Here is a 22,012-nt window from a genome sequence, read left to right as displayed (position 1 = left end):
TGGGGGGCGGCGCTGACGCAACGCACGGCGGGGCGGGCGGGGGGGGGGGGGGATGAGCGCGCGGGGGGGGGGGGGGGAGGACGGGGGGGTGAGAAGGAGGGGGGGGGGGGAGGCCGGCGGGGCGCGAGCGCCGCGCGGCGGCCAATCAGGGGGCGCGCGCGCGGCACGCGCTTATTAGCATGCGGGGCGCGTCGCGCGGCGGAGTGCGCGGCGGGCGGGGAGGCGCGGCGGGGCCCCCGCTCCCTTTCTGCAGGAGCAGCCGGTGCATGGGCAGTGCGCGGGTACCGGCGGAGCTCCGTGCGCACCCCGCCAGGGCCGCCCCGCGCCGCTCCGCCGTGCCCTCGCCCCGCGCGCGGAACGCCCCTCCCGTAAGTAACTGCAATTAAATGGGATTTTGTTGGTGTTGTTGTTGTTGTTTGGGGGGTTTTATTTTAATTTTTTTTTTTTGCGCTTTTTAATTTATTTTTTTTTTTGCGCGCGTTTAAAAATAAAATTGTGTTTTGTTTGCTTTTTTTTTTTTCTTGCGTCGCTTTTAGTCTTTTTTTTTTTAATGTTTGGATTTTTTTATTTCGTTCCTATGATGATGGTTGTTATTTTTAAATACACATTTTTCCGCTCGCTCCCTTCTCCCCCGCCGAGCGCCCCGCGGCCGTCCGCGCTCGGGAGGGGCCGCGGGGTCCCGGCGCCCCGCTCCGCTCCGCTCTCTCTCTTTGTTCGCCGCCGCCCGCCCGGCCCCGGTGCCGCCACCCCGCGGGATCGGCCCGACCGCCGCCGCCGAGAACAATGCAAAGCCCCGACGGGCCCCGGCGCTTTGTGCGGCCTCCGAGCGGCGGGCACCGAGAGAACGGGAAAGACCGGCCCGAAGGAGGGCGGCTAGAGCCGGGGATGGCACCGCGGGGATGCGGGGCGCGGGGAAACGCGGCCGTGCCGAGCGGCGCGCCGGGGAGCGGGGACGGCGGGGCGGTTCGTGTCGGGGAACGGCTGGAGAACGGGGAGAACGCGGCGGGAGTAGCGGAAAAACGAGGGGTGGTGCGGCGGGGAGAGGGGAAATGGGGGCCGGGAAGCGGGAGGGGAAGGAAAATCGGTTCTGCGGAGCGCCGGAGATTCGGGGAAATTACGGACCGCGCAGCGCCGGGATCGCGGATCGGGAGAAGCGGGGAACGGCGCGCCGGGAGCGGCGGAACGAGCGCGGAATCGTGCGGCGGAGCGGCGGGGAAACACGGAGCCGCGAACCGGGAGCGGCGGGGATATCGGCGGCTCCGGGCTGCGGGGAAATCCGGCGGCGGGATGCGGGTCGCGGTGCGGGCAGGCCGCGCTCACGCTCTGCTTTCTCTCTCGTTCCCCAGGAGCGCAGCACCATGAGCCCGCAGCTCCGGCCCTGCGCTGCGCGGCCCCGCGACGCCCGGCCCGGCCCGGAGCGGCGCTGAGAGCCCCGGCCCGGCCCCGCCATGGACGGCCGCGACTTCGCGCCCGCCCCGCGGCTGCTGCCGGAGCGGGGCGGCCTCGGACAGCGGCACGGTGCGGGGCGCGGCCCGGGCTCGGCGCCCCCCGGCCCCTTCCAGCCCGCCAAGTTCTTCCCCGCGCCCATCTCCATGGCCACGCACTCAGGTCAGCGGCTGCGTTGAGGTGGGGGGGCGGGGGGGAGGTTGAGGAATTAAATTCGGGGAGGAAAAAAAAAAAAAATAAAAGGAATAATTTTTTATAAAGGGGTGCGGGGTGCTGCGGGGAGAACAAGGGCGCTGTTATGGGCGGTGGAAAAAGAATGCGGCGGAGCGCGGCCGCGGCTTTGTGCGCGGTGCGGGGGGGACGCGGAGCCGCGGCTCCCGTCGCCGTTTTGCTGCCCGGCTCGAATTCGCTCTGCTGTAATGGGATTACAATTAGTGCGTGGATTAGGGCGGGGGGCACGGCCGGGCCGCGCCGGGGGGGCTGCGGGTGAAGGGGGGGACGCGGAACGGACCCCTCCGGAGCGGTTTCGCTTTGTGGCTGCGGCCGTGGAGCGGCCCCGGAGGTTGGGGAGGGGAGGGAAATACATTGGGAGTCCGAAAGCAGAGCGGTGCTGCGAGGCGTAGCGCGGAGCTGGGGCTAAAAATACCGTGGCACGAATTATTATTATTATTATTATTTTATAAAAAATAAAAAAAAATTTAAAAAAAGAAGGGGGGTGGAAGAGGGAAAGGGAAAGAAAAAAAAAAAAAAAAAAAGGGAAAAAAAAAAGAAGCCAAAGCCAACAACAGAAAGAGCTAAAAATATTCGGCGCTGTTGGCACCGGAGCCGTTCAGCCGCCGCACGGGGCTGAGCAGCGCCGGCACTGCGGGCAGCGGAGCTCCCCAAATGGCTCCGGGTCGGACTACAGCTCCCAGGAGGCACTGCTGAGCGGGGCTGGGGGGGTTCGGAAGGAACCCTGAGAAAGGGGGTTTAAAGGAGAGGCAAAAGAAAAAAAAATGGGGGGGAGAAATGATGTTGTAGCATTGTTTGGTGAAAGGCGTCGCTGAGGGCCGCGCGGTTGTGGCGGAGCGGCGCGTCGGATGGCGGCTGCTTTTGGATGTGAGACGGGCCGGGGGGGCTCAGCTGCATTGATTTGGGGATGGGGAGCGAGGGGGTGAGAGGGAAGCACCCCCAGGATGAGCTGAGGGTGGGAAACGCGGCCGGAGCGGCGTCAGGGCTGCGATTTTTGCCCTTCTGATGTATTTATGGATTAACCCCCAGCCGGGATCGCGGCGCAGCGGCACAGAGCTGTGCTGCCAGCAGGACTGCTCTGCAGCACGGACACGCTGCAACCCCTGCACTGCTTTGCGACCGGGCTGCAGCCCTACGCCGCTTTGCATCGCGGTGCCGCTTTGCGGCCCGGCAGTGCGGTGCTGTTCTGCATCCCAACCACGCAGTCCGGGTTTGCAATGCTGCCGGTGCTCCGTGGCCCCGATGCTTCTTTGCAACATTCTCCTGCTTTGCAACCTTCTCCTGCTTTGCACCCCGCTGCTGTTTTGCACCCCGGTGCCGCCGTGCGGTTTGCAGCCCCGGTGCTGCGCTCTCCTCCCCACAGCTGTGCGTTGCATTCCAGGTTCGGGCTGAGTGCTGCTGGGACAGGGTTGGGTCCTAAAACAGGTGGGGATGGGGGCGATTCTGCTTGGCCTTGTGGCCCCACAATGGGGGGTTCGGGGGGGTTCGCCTGGAGCGGGGCTTGGAGCTATGCGGGGCCGTGGGGGCTGCGGTGCTGGGATCGCTCCGCGTTCTGAAAAGTAGGTGTCAAAGTTAAAACAGATTTTGAGATTAACTTGTCTACTCCTTATTAGTGACACTTCTGCGGAAGATTACTGCGGGGTTGGGGGGGGGCGGAGAGCGCACATGTGTCGGGGAAAAGGAAAGCAGGATGGCTGAGAAACCCGAATCTCGTGGAATCGTGCTGGGGTGGCTCCATCTGTGCACAGGGTGGGATTGGGATCCAACGGGGGGGGCGGGGGGGTTGCGTGTCCTCTCCCTCCATCCCTCCCCCCTCATCCCTCCTTTGTCCTCCTGCGCTCAGGCGGTGACCCTGTGGCGTGGGCTGGGGGGGGGCTGGGGACAGCGCTGGGGGCTCAGGGCTGAGCCCAGAGGGAGGGCCCAGGGCTGCAGTTCTCCACAACCCCTCAGATCCTCCTGTCCCCCCCCCCCCCCCTGCAGCCGCTCCGTGTCCCTGTGCCGACAGCCGAGCGGGCAGTGCTAGCGGGACGTAAAAATAGCAGATTTGGCGATGGAGTGACTTTGCAAAGATTCGCACGGGCTTTGAACTGCGGCCCCTCCCTCCTGCCCGCGATAGCGGGTAAATAAACACTCACCCAATAATCTCATTCTTGGAGTTCTTCTTTATCCGCTCCGTAAAATGAAACAGATGGGCACGGAGCTGCGCCTCCAACCCCAGCACCGACAGCACTCAGCCCTGCTGGGACACCCGGGGGTCTCCTGGGCCCGGCAGCGACCCGTGGCAGGGGTGCAGTGCTTTGCTGCCTTCGCCTCTGCTTTGTGCATAGGGACCCCCGTGCATGCACAGGGTGAGGTTTGCTACCGCTTTGCACGAGGGGATTTGCATGGGGTGAATAGGGCTGAGCGGGGAGACGGACAGCCCCGCACCTTTCTGGCTTCCCCGCGGCCCCATCCTATTGTAGGGCACGGAGCTGCTCCCAAAATGGCCTCTCCGGCAGTGGGGGGTTCACGGTGTGCAACAGCAGCGTGCCGAGCAGCGTGCCAACCGTGCAGCGTGCTTCAGTCGTGCAAGGAGCTTTGCAGCGTCCTCGTGAGCGGCGCGCATGGAGCAGCGTGCGCCCACACGGCGAGCCGGCGTGCAGCCCCTGCTCTGCTCCGTCCTCCCCTTCCCTCCGTCAAAAGACGACAGATTGCAAGTGGCACTTAGCACGGAGAGACTGCCTTGTGATTACCCATCGGATAACATTTTAATTGTACTTCTGGCACTCTGTCAAGCTAATTTGAACGGCGTTTCAATATTACAGCATTTATTTAGTGCCATAACAATATGGATTAATCTTAAATTATAACGGCGGGGAAATTATATTACACTTATTTGCTATTTGCCAAATATTTAAAGGGGCCACGTTGGGTTAAAATGCGCTTTGCGTGGAGGGGAACGCGATGGGGGGGGGGGGGCATCCCCAGCACCTCCCAGTGAGGTCCCCAGGGCTGGGAGTGGCACCTCCAGGGCTGTCTGGCAGACGTGGGGTTATTAATGACCGCGGTGTTGTCATTGTGCTGGGATGAGGAGGGGGCCGTGCGGGGGGGGGGTGTCCCCAGAGGGGGGTCCAGGGCTCCGCTGTGCCCTCAGCCTCATGTGCCACGTCCCCTGTGTGCTGTCCCGGTGACCCCGGTGGGGGAGGGTCCCCTCCAGCCCCACGTCTCAGCATGCAGCCCCAGCCACGGCCCCGCTAGGAATGTTCCAGCCCTGAAATAGCCGAGGGAGTAACCCAACCCCACGGGGTGCGCACGGCGCAGACGCTCACGTGGGGCAGCCCCGGGGACACTGCGGTGACAGCATCCTGGGGGCAGTGCCCCTCTTCCAGCCCCGTGTCCTTGTGGCCCCGCTGCATCCCGAGGGGGGCTGGAGGGGGTGACCCTTGTACAGGAGCATGGTGTGCGTGACCCCCGTGCCTCGGTGAGGTTGGGAGCAGTGGGGCGTGGGAAAAGCCAGGGCCTTCCCATAGAGAGAGGGAGGGAGGGAAAAAGGGAGGGATGCTGCGTGGGAGCACGGCCGGGGACCCCCTCCCTTTCCCGGCAGCGCTGCTTTGGTTGTGTGCCCGTGGCCCCGCGCCCCGTTCCGGGCGGGCGCCCAGCAAGCAGCTCGACCAGAACAGATGTGGCCGGAGTCTCCTGCGGCCCCACTCAGCACCAGGGGAAACTTTTCTGCCTTCCCAACACATTCTCATCTGCGCCGGGCTGGGCGCGGGGGCGAAGTGCAGCGCTGGGGGGGCTCACACCCTTCCTGACCCCCCACTGCCCATCCCTGCGGGTCACGCTGAGGCTGGGTGCGCTCGGTGCTGTGGTGACCCGGTGGTGGCTTGGGGCTGTCCTGCAGAAAAACCCCCACGCTCCCCATGGGCTTCCCGGCCCCCGCGGTTTGGCCGGGGATCAGAACGCAGTGCGGTGAGCTCCGCTTTTAACCCTTTCCTCTGTCCAGTCCAGCCTCGATTGGGGGATCCCAAATCTGACTGTATGTCCCCACTGCGCCTCAATTTTCCCTTCTCATGCTGCAGTGGCAGTGGGACACGAGTGGCTGTGTGCTGTGGTGCGGTTGGCACAGATGCGGGCACACCGGGGATGACCCCACGGCTGTGCCCTGAGTCCTGGCCCTGCTGGCTGTCAGTGTGGGGAGTTTGGTGCAGAGCTGAGAGCGGTGCCCGCAGGGCTGAGTCACAGCGCTGGCCTCGGGGTACGGGCAGCGATGCCAGGGAGTTCCCGGCCGAGGGGCTGTGGGATGGCACAGCCTTGTGCTGCGTGGCTGTGAGGTGAGATGAGAGTTCGGCACGGCCTCAGCAGCCCTTCGTCCCACAGCCCCGCACTGGGAGAGCCGAGGCCGTGGGAAGGGCTTCGAGCAGAGCCGAGCGTGCGAGCGGGGTGGGAACGTGGGGGCCTGCATGCGCCTGGGGACCCATCCGTGCCAGGGGGCGTGAGTCATGGGTGGGACGCGCAGGGAGGGTGCGCTCCGGCCCCGTGTGTGTGCTGTGTGTTTTTCACAGCCTGTTTCACAGCTTCCAGAAAGAGGCTCCTTCTGGAACCCTCGGCTTCCTGCCGAGCTCACTGTGTCGCCGTTCCCAGCTCCGCACCACGGTCCCTCTGCTCCGTCGCCGCAGTGCCGCATCCCGACCCAGGTGTGGGGGCTGTTCCCAGGGCCACAGCGGGCTGCGGCCGTGCCCCCGACGGCCGGCGCAGGAAGGAGCGAGCTGCCTGAAACCACATCCCCGACACTCATCCCAGAGGCATCCCGGCAGGATTAGCCGGGGAGCGTGGGCAGGCTTAGAAAGCAAAGCATCACTTCCTGCACCGGCCGGGCGGGCGGCCAGCACCGGTCCTCTGTGCCGAGCCGTGCCGAGCCGTGCCGAGCCAGGGAAGGGCCGAGCGGCCGCGGCCCCGCCAGCCCACGTCGGCAAACACATGCAGGCAGGAGCGGGGCCAAGCGTGGAGGGGCTGCTGGCTACCGGCTGCGATGTTTCCACCATGACCTCACAGCTTGGCCCGAAGAACGGGGCAGGGGTGTCCCTGCGGGGCGCCCAGTACCCCCCAGGCCGCAGGGCGGGGGCTGCCCTCTGCCTTCCCCATCCTCTGCTGTGCTGTTCTCCCTGCACACGTGTGCATGGACACACACATGCACACTGACAAAGCAGCGCCTGATGTACCGGCGTTGCTCCAAGGAGCCGTGCCCCGGTCACAGGCGACCGTCCCCATGTCCCCAGCCTTTGTGTCACCGCCTCCCGGGCACTGGCAGCGCTCCGGCTACTGCGGCTGGCAGCTGCCCTACTGGGAGCAGCATGGTTCCGTGTACCCCATCTGTCTGGCTTGGCACAGCACGGCACAGCAAGGGGTTGCCCACAGCAGCTCGGTGCTGGGGTCACAGGGAGCTGCATGTGCATGGGGTGCACACATGAGGGCAGGGCATGGGCACTCCTCGTGCAGTCACACCGAGGAGATGTGTGGTCAAGTGTGTGTGCACAAGCAGCGTGCATGCACAAGGGATGCCCTCCTGATGCCCTGCAACAGGTGTCTGTGCACAGCTGTGCAAGCGCAGGGGGTGAGTGACTGTACCAGCACAGCGGGAGCTGAGGATGTGGGTGCAAGGCATGGCTCAGGGCACCCCCTGACTGTCTTCTCTCACCCCGCAGCAGGGAGCGGACTGATGGGGAGTGCACCCGCCTCGTCCTTCATGGGGAGCTTCCTGAGTGGCAGCCTGGGCTCGGGGGGCCCCAGCCACCCTTCGGGCCCCACAGCCTCCCCCCCAGAGCCGGCTTTCCGCGGGCCGCACTCCGGCACCTCCCAGATCTGGTTCTCACACTCCCATGAAGGTGAGTGAGCTGTGCAGGGGGGAGCACACCCCACAGACCCCCCCTCCCAGAACAGGACAAGGCTTGGTGTGCTGCATGCAGGGGGTGTTGTGGGGCTGCAGACGAAGGTGCTGTCCCCCAGCACTGTGCATAGAGCTGGGCTGAAGCCCAGGCAGCTCATGGCACCGGTGGGCACTCTGCGGTGCTGAGTCCGGGGGTGCACTCAGATGCTGAAGGTGCTGCGGGACCCCTGGGTGCTGCATGTGCAGTGGAGAGCTGGGATGATGGGAACCACCGCTGTGCCATGATGAGCTGCAGCTGCGGTTCATCGGGGCCGCAGTGGGAGGGGGCGGCCCTGCGGTGCCCCCCGGCACGCCGTTGCCCCAGCCCCACCTGAGCGGGGGCCGACAGAGTTAAGGCGTGGGGCGGTGGTGCTGGCGCAGGGCCCTGGCTCCCGGCCCAGCTGGTAGTTTGAGTGGCTGCCAGCTGGCTGCCGGCGTGCCGGGGCCTGCGTGCCGCACAGGGGGGGCTGGGGGGGACCGGGCAGCACACGCGGCTGACGGACAGCTCGGCCCGGTTGGGGAGTTCCACGCTGTGCCGGGCTGCCCTGAGCAGGAGGTGTATATTGGGATGGGATCACGGCCCCTGCGTGGCGAGGTGAGGGCAGAGCGTGCACGGAGAGGTGCACGTATGGCACACGTGTGTGCATCACGATGGGTGGCACCGGGCAGCAAGTGGCCCCCTGACCGCTGCACCCCCCACAGCACCGGGGTACCCCCGCTTCTCCGGGAGCCTGGCATCCACCTTCCTGCCCATGAGCCACCTGGACCACCACGGGAACAGCAACGTCCTCTACAGCCAGCACCGCTTCTACGAGAGCCAGAAAGGCAGGTACCAGGGTGGCACCGGAGTGGCACTGGGAATGGCGCTGCGGTGCCTGTGGGGGATTCGTCCTGCAGCGTGGGGGCTGCAGGACACAGTGCTGCGTGCAGGGACGCGGTGCCCATCCCTGGGTGCCCCCGGAGGGCTGTTGCTGGAGCAGGTGCCGTGTGCCCGGGATGGAGCAGAGCCGTGGGCGCAGGGTGGTGGGCAGCCGTCCCAGCTGCCACTCTCGCTTTTCAAAATATTGTGGCGGGCGCTTAATAGGGAGCATTGTTTGGGTGGGTAATGGAGCTAATTAGGCCGTGCTTTTCCCCGCGCTCCTCCTCTCGTTAGCGGGGCGCTGGCACGGCCGCGGACGCACACGCTGCGCTGTGCCGGAGGGGGGCTGACCCGCTCCTCTCGCCCCGCAGATAACTTCTACCTGCGCAACCTGCCCGCCCAGCCCGCCCTGCTTCCCGCCGGCCACGGCTTCCCCGGCATCGCCCGCGCCGCCCCCGGCCCCCCCGCCGGCTCCTGCAGCCGCGAGCGCGACGCCGGCCCCCTGCCCAAGACCCCCAAGGACTACGACCGCTTCCTTGCGGCCAAGGAGAAGGCGAGCAAAGCGGACGGCAAGGAACGGGTGCCGGAGGACGACGGCAAGGAGCGGCACCGCGCCGTGCTGCCGGTGCCACCCGAGGGGCACTGCAAGGAGGGGCTGCCCCCCCGGGCGGGCGCCAAGCACCTGCCCTCCTGCCTGCTGGGTGCCAAGGGGCTGGAGGGCGACGGCCGCGCCGCGCTGCCCAGCTGTGCCGGCAGCGCTCTGCCCCGCGCCGTGCGCTGCGCCAAGGAGCCGTGCCGTGAGCCCGCCGCCCCCGAAGCCCCCCCGGCGTACGGAGAGTGCCTGGAGCGGCGGCAGATGCTGCACCACGCCGTTTCCTACGCCGTGCCCGCTGGTCCGGCCCCGCTCGGCGCCGCGGCCGCCGGTTCCTTCCCCTGTCTGCAGCTGCACGCCGGCCCCGACGTGCTGTGCCCGCTGCCGGAGAAGGGCGGGCGGGAGCTGAAGCTGAGCGGTGCCACCTTCGTGCCTTCGGTGGGACACCTGACGGACAAGAGCCGCTCCTTCCAGGTGGCGGCCGAGGGCTGCGGGATGGAGCGCGCCGAGAGCAAGGAGCGGCACGGCGACACCGAAAACCCCGGCGCTGCCTACGGGGCTGCGTTCCACCACGGCAAAGCCGAGGGCAAAGCCGAGCGCAGGATGGAGTGGGGCGGCCCCGGCGCGCGGCTGAAGGGCTTGGAGTACCTGGGGGGCGGGGGAGCGGCCGAGGGGGCCCCCTATGGTGCCCTCGGCCCCCCGCCCAAGGGCACCCTGGAGAAGGGGTACTTCGAGGTGCCGCCTGCCCCCGACTGCGCCCGCGCCCCACACCACGGCGAGCCGCTGGGCGCCAAGCTGGGCCCCTCCTGCTGCACTTTAGAGAAGGGCCCCAAGGAGCCCCCCCCGCAGAAGGTGGCGCGGATCCGGCACCAACAGCACGGCACCGGCGCCGAGGCGGAACAGTCCGAGGGTCAGCGCAAAGGTCTGGAGCTGAACTCGCTGGGTTACACCGCACCCCCCCTGCCCCCCTGGGGTGTGCAGGGCCAGGGCCCCCCCATGGGCATGGCGGAGGAGAGGAAGGGTTCCTACCTGGACCCCTTTGGCACGGGTCTGCAGCAGGCTGCACTGATGACTCAGGGCTCGGTGCTGAGCCAGGATATGCCCACCCCCCCGGATGAGGTCTCGGCCATGAAGAATCTCCTCAAGTACAGCAACCAAGCACTTATCGTGGGTCAGAAGGCCGCTCCCTTCGTGGGGCTGGGCGGCATCAAGGGCAGCTGTGCCCACCAGGATGCCAAGTTCCCCCCCCCGGCCAAGGGGCAGCCGGAGCTGCCAGACTGCGCCCGAAGCCGTGAGCACGAGCTGGGGCACGGCGAGGGTGAGGTGCGGCAGCCACCGGTGGGCATCGCCGTGGCCGTGGCACGGCAGAAGGATACACTGAGCCGTCCTGAGCCTTCCTATGGCAGTGGGTCCAGCCGGCAGGGCAGGACGGCCACTGGCATCAAAGGTAAGAGCTGGGGGGCGGTGGGAGGCAAGGGGTCCCTTTGGGGCCGTGCTCACCTCTCTGTCTTCTCACAGCCGGCACTACGCGGCCCATGCACGTCATCGACCTGGAGGCAGAGGAGGAGAGGGGTCGGCTCTGTGAGGAGCGCCTGGGGCTGCCGGGACGAGAGCTGCTGCTCCAGTGAGTGCCACGCCAGGGGGGATGGGAATGGGGCTCCCCTTTACGGTGTCACCCACCTGAGTGTGGCCCAGTGCCACTTGATGCCACCGAGGTCTGTTTCTCCCTGCAGGGACAACAAGGAGCTGGTGGAGTTTGCACGGATGCACCCCTCGGGGGGTTGTCCCGGAGACCTCACCCCCCACCTGATGATGGCGGGGGGCTCCTCGCTGCCAGCAGGGCAGCTCGGGGGGGACCCGGCTGCCCACGCACACCCGGCGCACACGCATTGGCTGCCCCGCACCCGCAGCCCCTCCATCTGGATGGGGGGGGCACTCCTACGGTCGGTGCCACTTGGGGGGACATGGGAGCATGGGGCTGCCCCCCTCACCCCACTGCTGACAGCCCCCTTTTGCCCCTCTCCCCCCTCCTCAGGCATTGGCCACCCCGCGCTGCACCAGAACCTGCCACCCGCCTTCCCCACCTCCATGCCCAGCACCATGCAGCCCGTCTTCCCCCTCTCCCAGGAGCCCCCCACCCAGCTCGTCATCCTGCCCACCGAGCCCCCTACCCACGGCACCCCCCACACGCTGGGTGAGGCTGGTGGGTGTGGGGGGGTGACTGCGGGGCATCCTTGCTTTGTGCTTTGGGGGGGCCTTGGGGTGATGTTGGGGGTGCAGGGGTAAGTGATGGGATTCTGGGGCTCTGTGTTTAGGACCTGCAGGGTGACCCCATCCCATGTCCTCATCTGTGCTGGGGGAGGTTCAGGAATGGAGAATGGGGAAGTCCATGTGGGTGCAGCTGTGGTGCAAGGGTGGAAGATGGGGGGTCCTTCTGGGTGCAGGGTGAGAGGGAATGCACCTTCGGGGTCTGCAGGATGACCCTCTCTTGGGTCCATGCTTGACTCCTCCTCCCCCCACCATTGCTTGCAGCTGACGTGATGGACCAGGCGTCACTGTGGCCCCCCATGTACCCAGGCCGGGGTCCCAGCGCCCACCTGCAGCACACGGGGCAGCTGCCTGTGTACTCGCGCTCCCAGTTCCTGCGACAGCAGGAGCTCTACGCCCTGCAGCAGCAGCGGGCGGCCCAGGCCCTCGAGATCCAGCGCCAGGCTCACGTCCAGGTGCCCCGGGGACGTGGGGATGCGTGGGGGCTGCGTTGGGGTGGGACGTGGGGCTGGGACGGTGAGGTGGGATGCTGCTGGGTGGGATGCGGGGCTGGACGTGTTGCAGGGACACATGCTGACCTCATTCCCCACAGCGCAAGCCGGAGGAGCAGCCCCTGGAGCTGGAGAACATGGGTCCCGAGAAGCCCCTCAAGCCCTCTCACAAAGCAGTTGCCTTAAACCCCCCGGCCAAGGGCATGTCCTCGGCTGCACCTGGGCCTCCCAAGCTGTCCCCTTGCTGCCACTCCCCGGCCCTGCGGCACCCGGCCAAGTGCCCCGTGGCGCTCCCCACGGCCCCCTGCACTTTACCCGTCTGCCCCACTGCCAGCTCTGCTGTGGCCCCGCGCTCCCCGGCTGACAGCCCCGTCCCCGTGCAGAGCAAGGGCAGCGACGGCGAGGACAAGCGTGGGGAGGGACAGCCGCCCCGTGACTACCCCAAGTCCCTGGAGCCAGGTAGGGACACAGCAGTGAGGAGGAGGAGGTGGGAATGGGCTCTGAGCTCACACTGAGCATCACTCGTTCCCGCAGACCTGCCCCCAGGGTACAGCTACCCCGCGTCCAGCATGGGCTTCTCGGAGGTGCCCCCTGCCGAGCCCGCCGACCCCGACACCATGCAGGCGGGCTCCCCTCCAGCTGAGCCCGAGCAGTCACGGACCTTCAGCCCCGCCGAGGAGCCCGTTGCTGCGCGGGAGCTGCCATCCACGGGGGCTGCAGCCGAGGGTCCGGGTGCCGTGCTGCACCGGCACCACCTGCTGCTGGCTGCGGCGCCGGGCGCTGTGCCCGGAGAGGAGAACTTTGGGGCGTGCAGGGAAACAGCAGCGGCGTTGGAGCAGAGCTCTGTAGAGCAGCAGCACCCGGTGCCCACAGAGGGATCCTCCCCGCTGGGCCCCCCGGATGGCGAGGAGGAAGAGGAGGAGGAGGAGGATGAAGAAGAGGAAGAAGGTGACAGCGAAGGCTCAGGGCCGGAGGGGAGCTGTGATGAGGAGGAGGAGGGCGACGGCCCCAGCCGTGCACCCAACATGCAGCAGTGCTGCACAGGAGGGCTGGAGGTTCTCATCGCCGCTGGCATCGACCTGGGGGAGCTGCCAGCGCTGGGGTCCCCCAGGGAGCCCCCCCCAGCACCCCCTTCTCCTGCACCCTGCACCGTGGGACTGCCTGGCATCGCGCTGCTCAGCGAGCTGGCCGAACTGGAGCTGCGCCAACGCCGCTGTGACTTGGCCATGGAAGGTGAGCAGCCCTGTGCGCCCCCTCCCCATTGCTGTGCCCCCCCCCCGGTGCCTCCCAGGGATTCTCAGCGCGGTGCATGCAACGCAGAGGTCGTGCAGTGGAGGGGCTGCAGCGTGTGTGCAGGGCTGTGCTGGGCAGAGCGCGTGCCGTGCAGCAGAGGAGGGGCTGTGTGCACGCTCACAGTGTGCATTCACAGCACAGGGCCGTGTGAATGCCGTGCTGGCAGTGCAGGGCTTTGTGTGCCTTCACGGCGCAGCGCTGCATGCACGAGCTGTGCCTGCTCACAGCGCAGCACTGTGCTCGTATTGCAGAGCAGGACCATGTGCGTGTTTCCACTGCAGAGCTTGTGTGTGCATCATCTGTATATTTGCAGTGCAGGGCTTTTTTGCACGCTTGCACTGTCTGCGGCTTGGGGCTTTGTGCATGTTTGAATCACGTCTTTGCTGTGCAGGGCTGCGTGTGCCTTTTGCACGCGGTGAGCTGCAGCAGCACGGTGCCCAACAGCAGGGCCCTGCTCACAGCCCGGTCCGTCTTTGGGGCTCTGCTCCAGCGCTGGCTCCAGACAGGCGCCGGGATTCCCTCCCAGCTCGGCTTCCCCAGGGAATCCCAGGGGCCCCTGCAGGGAAGGCCCTGGCATCTCCCCAGCGCCTCTGCAGCGGGCAGGCGGCCGCGGGGCCCCGCATGCTCGGTGCTGGCTGTACCTTGCTATAGGGCTGTGCGTCTGTGTGTGGGGGCCATGGAGTCCCCACGGATCCCCCTCCCACAGATGGAGCTCTGGTTGGGGAGCATCACTGCGTCCCTCCCCACCCTGGCCTTGGCTCTGTATACCGATGAGTTCATCGCTGGCTGTTCCCATGCACCCGTCCCTGCAGCGCTCTGGGGACACACTGCGCCCTTTGTGCCATCCCCGTGCTCTGTGGATGTGCTGTGGCAGCGTGTGCATGCAGCACCCCGTACCCCACAGTCCCCTGTGTGCCCTGCATGCCCCCGGATCCACAAGCCTCCGGGAATGCTCCCTAAGCCCACCCATGGGTGCTGCCCCCACATGTGTGATTGGTGCCACTCCAGTGCAGCGTTTGCTGAGATGGGACAGGGGGGGTTCTGGTGCATCCCTGCTGACCTCAGCTCTTGGCAGGGGAGGGCGAGGACCTGCTGGCCTTCAACCTACAGAACCTGGCCACGGTGGCAGCCGCCTGGTCTCTAGTGGAGGCAGCCAGCCGAGAGGGCAGCCCCCCAGCACTCAGCCCCCTGCCCGCCTCCCCGCCGCCCCGTGCCCGCGTGCCGCGCCGCAAATACACCTGGACCCCCAAAACCAAGGCGGTGAGTGAGCACCCCCCGCCCCACACTGCTGTGCCGTGCCGGGTGAGCCATGCCCGGGGCGAACGGCCGTGTCCCCATCCCCAGGTGTGCCCGCTGAAGGCGGCCATTGAGCAGCTCAACACTCAGGAGGTGGAGGTGCGGATGCGGCTGGCTGAGCTGCAGCGGCGTTACAAGGAGAAGCAGCGTGAGCTGGTGAAGCTGCAGCGGCGGCACGACCACGAGTAGGTCCTCATCCCCATCCCTGTCCCGTGGGGGGGGGGGGGGGGGGGGGGGGGCACTGGGAGCTGCATGGTTGTCACCGGTGCAGTGAGTAGGAGGCAGTGCTCAGCCCGACGGCATCAAGGCACAGCACCCACCGGTGCGATGAGTTGGGGGCTGTGCTCAGCCCGGCGATGCTGCAAGGGCAGCGCTCATCAGTGCGATGAGTTGTGAGTGCCGCGCTCAGCCCGGCGGTATCACGGCTGGCGCTCAGCGATGCGATGAGTTGGGGCCGTTCTCAGCCCTGTGGCATCGCTCGGGGCCGCGCTGAGCATCGTGCGGGCGGCGCCCATCGGTGCACTGAGCTCCGGCCGTACTCAGCCCAGCTCAGGCTGCCCCCGGTTTCGCCCCGCGGCTGCAGGCGTGACGAGAGCTCGCGGAGCCCGGCGCGGCGCGGGCCGGGGCGGCCGAGGAAGCGCAAGCACTGCAGCACGCTGGGCCGGGCCGAGAGCCGCAAGGTCAAGTGAGTGAGCGGGGGGTGCGCGCCCGCCTGTCCCCGCACTGGGGACAGAGGGGACCGACCCTATGATGGGGGTGGTGGGGCCGTCCCTGGCTGCGGGGGTCTCCATCCCTGGGCCTCCCCCCGCCCGGACGCGGGAGCAGCGTTGCATAAAAGCCTCTTTATCTGCGCTGTATAAAGTCATTGGTCACGCTGCAGTGGTGTTCATTGCTGCCGGCGCTTTATTATTATCCATTAGCCGCCCGGCGCAGTCGTTTTCACACTCACGGGCCCTGTATAATTGTCCTTCTCTGCTACAAATTGCCTCTCCCGACAGGCCCATTTGCATAAATCCTCCGAGCTAGTCCAAACACGATTGGAGTGTGTGTGCGCGCGCGGCATCAGGCCCGATGATTTGGTAATAATAGTTAAATCTGCACTAAATGGTTCCTTCAATTAAGACAGAGGGAAAAAAAAGGAAAAAAATTAATCTGGAGGTTTTATGTCACGAAACGTTTAAGAGAGTGAAGGTTGCGGGGGGGAAAGAATAGGAGGGGTGTGCGGGTCGAGGGGGGACGGTGGGTGCCCACGGCGCGCTCCCGCAGGGCGGTGCAGAGCAGCCTGTCCCTGCTGTGTGCCGAGCTGCGCGCCGAGCCCCAGCCCAAGAAGAAGCGCAGCAAACTGGAGCAGCAGTACGGAGCCATGGCGGGGGCTGCGGTGAGTGCACCCTGCCACGGGGCCGGGCTCTGCGGGGTGAGGGGCTGCCCTCCATCCTGAGCGTCCCCGTTCACTTCTCCCCGCAGGAGAAGGTGCGGTGCAAGAAGAGCAGCGCGCAGAGCAAGCTGGCCTGTAAGGTGGCTCACAAAGTGTCGCAGCTGAAGCAGAAAGTGAAGAGCAAAGGGCTCCCTGCTGGCATCAGCCCCTTCCGACGGAAAGAGCCCAACCCTGGCGGCCGCATCCAGAAGAAGCTGTCTCGCCCCAAGAGCTCCAAGGGCACAGCCAAGTACCAGCCCCAGGAGCCCGACCCCTGTGAGATCTCTGGCTTCAAAGGTAAGGAGAGGGATGGGGGTCTTGCGTGGGACTGGGAGTGTCTCACGTGGGGCTGGGAATGTCTCACGTGGGGCTGAGGGGTCCTGCATGGAGTTGGGGGGGTCCTGTGTGGGGCTGAGGGCATCCCACTCAGGTTTGGAGTCTGGCACGGGGCTGGGGTGTCCCACATGGAGCGGAGATGGCCTCGTGTGGGGCTGGGGTTGTCTGGCATGGGGCTGAAGGGGACCCTGCATTACCTGGGGGGGGTCCCATATGGGGCTGGGCTCATGCAGTGAGCTGCACAGCATGGAGAGGCTGCTTGGAGCAAGGGGATGGGACTGCTGCAATCCAGGGACTGTTGCAGTGGGAGCTTGATGCTACATGGAGGCTGCACACACACTCAGGGACCACTTGTACCCGAGTACCCCCAAGGACTGGGACCCACCTCTCACCCTGCCCAGCACAGGGGGTGCTTGGGGCCACCGTAGGGCACAAGGGGTCCCTCAGCCCTGTCCCCCCACCTTGCAGATGGGCACAACGAGGACTCAGACAGCGATGATGGGGATGAGGAGCCCGACCTGGCTCTGCTGCCCTCAGTGCCCATGGCTGTGCTGGGGCCCTCCCCGTCCTCTGTGGTGAAGATGGAGGCCAACGAGAAGGCGAAGAAGAAGAAGGAAAGGCAGGGGCTGCTAGGTAACAGAACTTGGGGACGATGGGGTTTGGAGGACCCCTGAGTGGTGACAGAGGGAGCTGATTCCTTTCCCCCCCAAAACCCCCAGGTCCGTGCCGCCTGGGCAGCCCTGAGGGCGAGGTGAAGATCAAGCAGCGGCCTGGCAAGCCGAGTGCCGGCAAGCTGGAGAAGGTGCCGGCACGACGCAAAGCGGGCGGCTGCGAGGAGGGGAGCAGCAAGAAGAAGCTGAAGGCAAAACCCAAAGAAAGCCTCCGGGCGGCCGTAACCGGCGGCCCCAGCTCCGCCACCCCCCCCTCTGCCTGCAGCCTGTTTGGTGCTGCGGACCCCCGGCACTTTGGGGCGAGGGAGGACGGCGCACGGCTGGCCAGTGAGCGGCTCAAGAAGGCCACACGCAAGAGCAAAGTGCTGCAGTCAGCACTGCGGGTGAGCGCAAGGCTGGGGGGTGCTGGGGGCCATCGGGTGTCAGTGCTGTTGGGGATGGCAGAGGGACTGCAGGGTGTGGGGGTTTGGGTTACCTATGGGGCTGGGAATGGCAAAGGAAGCGCGGGTGTGGGGCTTACAAGGGATGCATGTGTCGGTGGGGCACAGGTGGCACTGTGTGGGGCTGGGTAGGGCTGAGTGCTGGGACCCTCCCTAATGGGTCTGAGCCTCCTGTCCCCGCACTGCAGCGGAAGAACGGGGCCCTTTCGCTGGCCCTCTCACCCCGGAGTGCCAAAACCATCCTGAGCAAGGGCAAGAAGCTGGGCAAGGTGAAGAGCAAAGTGGCCAGCAAGCAGGTGAGCAGCCCCGCAAATAGCGTGCCCCCGCACCCGTGTCCCCCACACACACTGAGCTCCTGTCCCACAGTGCAAGGGCCGGGCGGTCAGCAAGCTGCTGGAGAGCTTCACCGTGGAGGACGACTTCGACTTCGATGACAACAGCAGCTTCTCGGAGGAGGAGGAGGAGGGCAGCGCAGGCGGGCGCCGCTCCCCCCCACTCCACACCTGCGCCATCCAGAAGGAAGACCTGCGGGACGGGCTGCACATCCTCATCCCCAAGGAAGACAGCCTGCTGTATGCCGGCAGCGTGCGCACCATCCAGCCCCCCGACATGTGAGTGGGGCCAGGGGCTGCGGGATGGAGAGCTGCGGGGTGTGGGGTGGCAGTGCTGAGCCCTTCTGTCATCTGCCTCTCCCCAGATACAGCATCGTCATCGAGGGTGAGAGGGGGAACCGGCAGCGCATCTACTCACAGGAACAGCTGCTGCAGGAGGCAGTGAGTGGGGATGGGATGGGGATGGGGATGGGGATGGGGATGGGGATGGGGATGGGGATGGGGATGGGGATGGGGATGGGGATGGGGATGGAGATGGAGATGGGGATAGGATTGGTGACAGGGACAAGGATATGGATGTGGAATAGCTTGGAATGGCGTGGGATAGGATGGAATGGAATGGCACGGCATGGAAAGGAATGATTCCATTGAAAGGAACCTTCAAAGTTCACCTAGTGCAAATGTCTTCAGGTCCAGCCAGTAGCTAAAGGGATGGGGATGGGGAATGGCTTTGGGGACAAGGATGGGGATGGGGACAGGGCTCACACAGCCCGGTGATGCCCACAGGTCCTGGACGTGCGGCCACAGTCACGGCGCAGCCTTCCTCCCGGCACCCGCGTCTGCGCCTACTGGAGCCAGAAGTCACGCTGCCTGTACCCAGGGAACGTGGTGCAAGGTGAGGGGTGGTGGAGGCAGCAGCGGGGTGGGGGGCACGGCCCTGTCCAGCCCCGGCCCCACGTCCTGCTCTGCCGCAGGCTCCTCCAGCGACGAGGAGGAGGACGACCCCGAGGCGGTGATGGTGGAGTTCGATGATGGGGACACGGGGCACATCGCCGTGTCCAACATCCGTCTGCTGCCACCTGACTTCAAGATCCAGTGTGAGTGGGATGGGGATGGGATGGGGCTGTGGAGATGGTGTGTGGATAGCACTGAGCCCCGCTCTGCCCGCAGGCACAGAGCCGTCCCCTGCGCTGCTGGTGTCCAGCTCGTGCCGGCGGAACAAGCGCTCCTGTGGTGATGTGGCTTCCCCTGGCGAGCTGCCCCCTGGACTGTGCACCGAGAGGCACGACGGCCCCAAAGGCCCCAGGAGTTCGGGCAAGAAGGCGATCTGCAAGGAGAAAAGCGGTATGGGGTGCGGGGTACAAGTATGGGGTGGCTGGGCGTTAGCAACAGTGAGGGAGGGGATGTTGTGGAGGAGCAGAGGTGCAGGCGTGGGGCAGCGTGGTGGGATGTGAGAGTTGGTGGGGTGCGGGTGGATAGAGGAAGTTGTGAGGTTGGTGGCGTGGAGGAGGGGAGAAGACAGGGAGAGGGGATGTGGGGAGATAGGCATGGGGGGGAGATGGAGGGATGCAGGGAAAGGGGATGCAGGCACAGAAAGGAGAAGAGAGGGGATGCAAGGATGCGGGCATGGAGAAGGCATGCAGGGAAGGAGGGAATGCAGATGGGGAGGTTAGCAGGAGTCAGGGATGCGGGCAGGGAGAGGGGAGGCAGGGAAAGACGCAGGCATGGGGAGGAGAGGCAGGGGCGCAGGAGGAGGGGATGCGGTTCGGAACTGAGGCTGTGACCGCCGTCCCCCCCTCAGGCAAAGCCCTGGAGCTGCTGTCGGGCAGCCGTGCGCCGGCGCTGGGGCGGCAGGGCGGCCCTCTGCTCAGCTGGTCGGCGGTGGCACAGACGAAGCGGAAGGCGGCGAGCAAAGGCACGGCCGTGCTGCAGAACCTCTTCCAGGTGAACGGCAGCACCAAGAAGCTGCGTGCCAAGGAGGCCCTGTTCCCCGTGCACCACCACGTCGCCGCTCCCGTCTTCGGCAACGGCTTCGGGGCCGACTCGTTCAGCCGCATCGCCAGCTCCTACGCGTCCTTCGGAGCCGGCGCCGGGCTGGTGCTGCCGACCGCGCAGAAGCTGCTGCGCTGCAAGAAGGCGGAGCGGCTGGAGGCTGAGATGGGCAAAGGCAGCCGGCGCAGGGCTGGCGGCGAGTTCCTGGTGAAGCTGGACCACGAAGGGGTGACGTCCCCCAAGAACAAGAACTGCAAGGCCCTGCTGCTGGGCGAGAAGGACTTTGGGGCCAAGCTGGAGCGGCCGCTGGCCAGCAGCTACCCGCACTCGGCGCTGGGCAAGGAGAGGAAGGGGAGGGCGGCCGTGCACCCGCTGCCTGTGGGGCTGGCGCTGCGGAAGTACTCGGGTCAGGCCGAGTTCAGCCTGAACTGCGACAGCGACTGCCACAGCTCGTACTCGGACATGGATGAGGAGGAGGATGCGGGCGGGCTGGGTGCCGACGTGCCCTCGCGCTTCATGACCCGCCTGTCGGTGTCCTCCTCTTCCTCGGGCTCCTCCACTTCCTCCAGCTCCGGCTCCATCTCCACCTCCAGCCTCTGCTCCTCCGACAACGAGGACTCGTCGTACAGCTCGGAGGACGAGGACTCGGCTCTGCTGCTGCAGACCTGCCTCTCGCACCCGGTGCCGGCGCTGCTGGCGCAACCCGAAGCTCTGCGCTCCAAAGGCTCCGCGCCGCAGCGCTGCTTCCTCACCAAGGCGGCCGCCGCCGGCCCCAAGGCCAAGCTCAAGCGCAAGGAGGCCCTCAGCTTCTCCAAAGCCAAAGAGTTCTCCCGGAGGCAGCGGCTGCCCTCGGTGGAAAACCGGCCAAAGATCTCCGCCTTCCTGCCCGCGCGCCAGCTCTGGAGGTGGTCGGGGAACCCCACGCAGGTACGGTTGGCCCCGTGGGCACAGAGCAGTGGGGCGCTCAGAGTGAAGGTGTGGGGGTGTGGTGTGTGGGGCACGGTGCTCAGAGCAGCATCTGGGGGTGCGTGGCTGCATGGCAGCGTGCAGGGTGTGTAGAACAGTGTTTGTGGCACAGCAGGGCGCATGGTGCAGAGAGCGTGGTGCAGTGTGCCTGGTGCATGGCTGAGAGGGAGTGCAGGGTATGTGGATGCATGTCTGGATGAGGGGGGCATTGAGCAGAGTGCTTGGAGCATGGTGAGGGGTGTGTAGGTGCAGAAAGGCACAGAAGGATGCAAGGTGCATGGATGAGCGTGGTGAATGGAACGTGGTGCGCGGGGTAGGATCTGTGGATGCAGAGTGCTTTGGGCACAGTCTTGTGGCTGTGCAGGCCCACGGTGCACAGAGCAGAGTGCAGTGGGTAGGATCCACGGGTGCAGGGCGCTTCGAGAGAGCGCATGGAGCGTGAAGCACAACCTGCAGGTGTGCAGATGCAGTGCAGGGTGCAGGATGCTGGGTGTGAGCACAGGGTGGGTGGAGAGTGCTGTGGGATGCGTGGGGTCGGGGTCTGCAGTGCTCTGACCGGGTGCTCCTTGCAGCGGCGGGGCATGAAGGGGAAGGCACGGAAGCTGTTCTACAAGGCCATCGTGCGGGGCAAGGAGACGCTGCGCATCGGGGACTGCGCCGTCTTCCTGTCGGCTGGGCGGCCCAACCTGCCCTACATCGGGCGCATCGAGAGCATGTGGGAGTCCTGGGGCAGCAACATGGTGGTGAAGGTGAAGTGGTTTTACCACCCCGAGGAGACCAAGCTGGGCAAGAGGCAGAGCGACGGCAAGGTGTGGGGTGGGGTGGTGTGGGCACAGGTGTGGGGAGGGGGGTGGGTTTGGGGTAGGGTTGGGGATGGGGTGGGATGAGATGGGATGGGGATGGGATGGGCACAGGTTTGGGGATGGGATAGGGATGGGATGGGATGGGATGGGATGGGATGGGATGGGATGGGGATGGGGATGGGGATGGGGATGGGGATGGGGATGGGGATGGGATGGGGATGGGACAGGCACAGGTTTGGGGATGGGGATGGAGATGGGAGGGGATGGGCACAGGTTTAGGAATGGGATGGGGATGGGATGGAATGGGGCACAGATTTGGGGATGGGATGGGATGGAATGGAATGAGTTGGGATGGGTACAGGTTTGGGGATGAGATGGGATGGCATGGACGCAGATCTGGGCATGGAGATGAGGATGGGGATAGGAATAGGATGGGGACAGGTTTGGGGATGGGGATAGGGATGGGGATGGGCACAGGTTTAGGGATGGGATTGGGTGGGATGGAATGGAATGGGATGGGCACAGGTTTGGAGATGGGGAGGAGGATGGGGTGAGATGGAATAGGATGGGGTGGGGTGGGATGGGATGGGGTAGGATGGGATGGGGATGGGGATGGGATGGGATGAATGGGATGGGATGAATGGGATGGGATGGGATGGGATGGGATGGGATGGGATGGG

General features: G+C 65.9%; 1 protein-coding gene across 1 annotated transcript in view; it reads left to right on the top strand.

Moving 5' to 3' along the window:
- Positions 1-1,448: 1,448 nt before the first annotated feature.
- The window catches only part of BAHCC1 (BAH domain and coiled-coil containing 1), a gene marked incomplete at its 3' end in the record, with an annotated part of 20,957 nt that continues 393 nt past the window's right edge, over positions 1,449-22,012 (top strand). The window contains 26 exon segments of the mRNA XM_042893828.1: positions 1,449-1,608; positions 7,359-7,538; positions 8,282-8,404; positions 8,810-10,477; positions 10,549-10,654; positions 10,764-10,956; positions 10,958-10,973; positions 11,066-11,224; positions 11,563-11,753; positions 11,891-12,248; positions 12,324-13,022; positions 14,158-14,342; positions 14,427-14,563; positions 14,962-15,063; positions 15,645-15,756; positions 15,843-16,089; positions 16,597-16,761; positions 16,848-17,182; positions 17,428-17,535; positions 17,606-17,850; positions 17,937-18,012; positions 18,358-18,466; positions 18,546-18,668; positions 18,742-18,915; positions 19,373-20,490; positions 21,102-21,338. Of these exon segments, the coding sequence (XP_042749762.1) occupies positions 1,449-1,608; positions 7,359-7,538; positions 8,282-8,404; positions 8,810-10,477; positions 10,549-10,654; positions 10,764-10,956; positions 10,958-10,973; positions 11,066-11,224; positions 11,563-11,753; positions 11,891-12,248; positions 12,324-13,022; positions 14,158-14,342; positions 14,427-14,563; positions 14,962-15,063; positions 15,645-15,756; positions 15,843-16,089; positions 16,597-16,761; positions 16,848-17,182; positions 17,428-17,535; positions 17,606-17,850; positions 17,937-18,012; positions 18,358-18,466; positions 18,546-18,668; positions 18,742-18,915; positions 19,373-20,490; positions 21,102-21,338 (7,326 nt within the window).

The sequence above is a fragment of the Lagopus leucura genome, unplaced genomic scaffold, assembly GCF_019238085.1.
Source record: "Lagopus leucura isolate 7727_CA_CO unplaced genomic scaffold, USGS_WTPT01 111-8_obj-0_obj, whole genome shotgun sequence".
Classification (NCBI taxonomy): Eukaryota; Metazoa; Chordata; class Aves; order Galliformes; family Phasianidae; genus Lagopus; species Lagopus leucura.
This window is presented reverse-complemented; position numbering and strand designations above follow the sequence as displayed.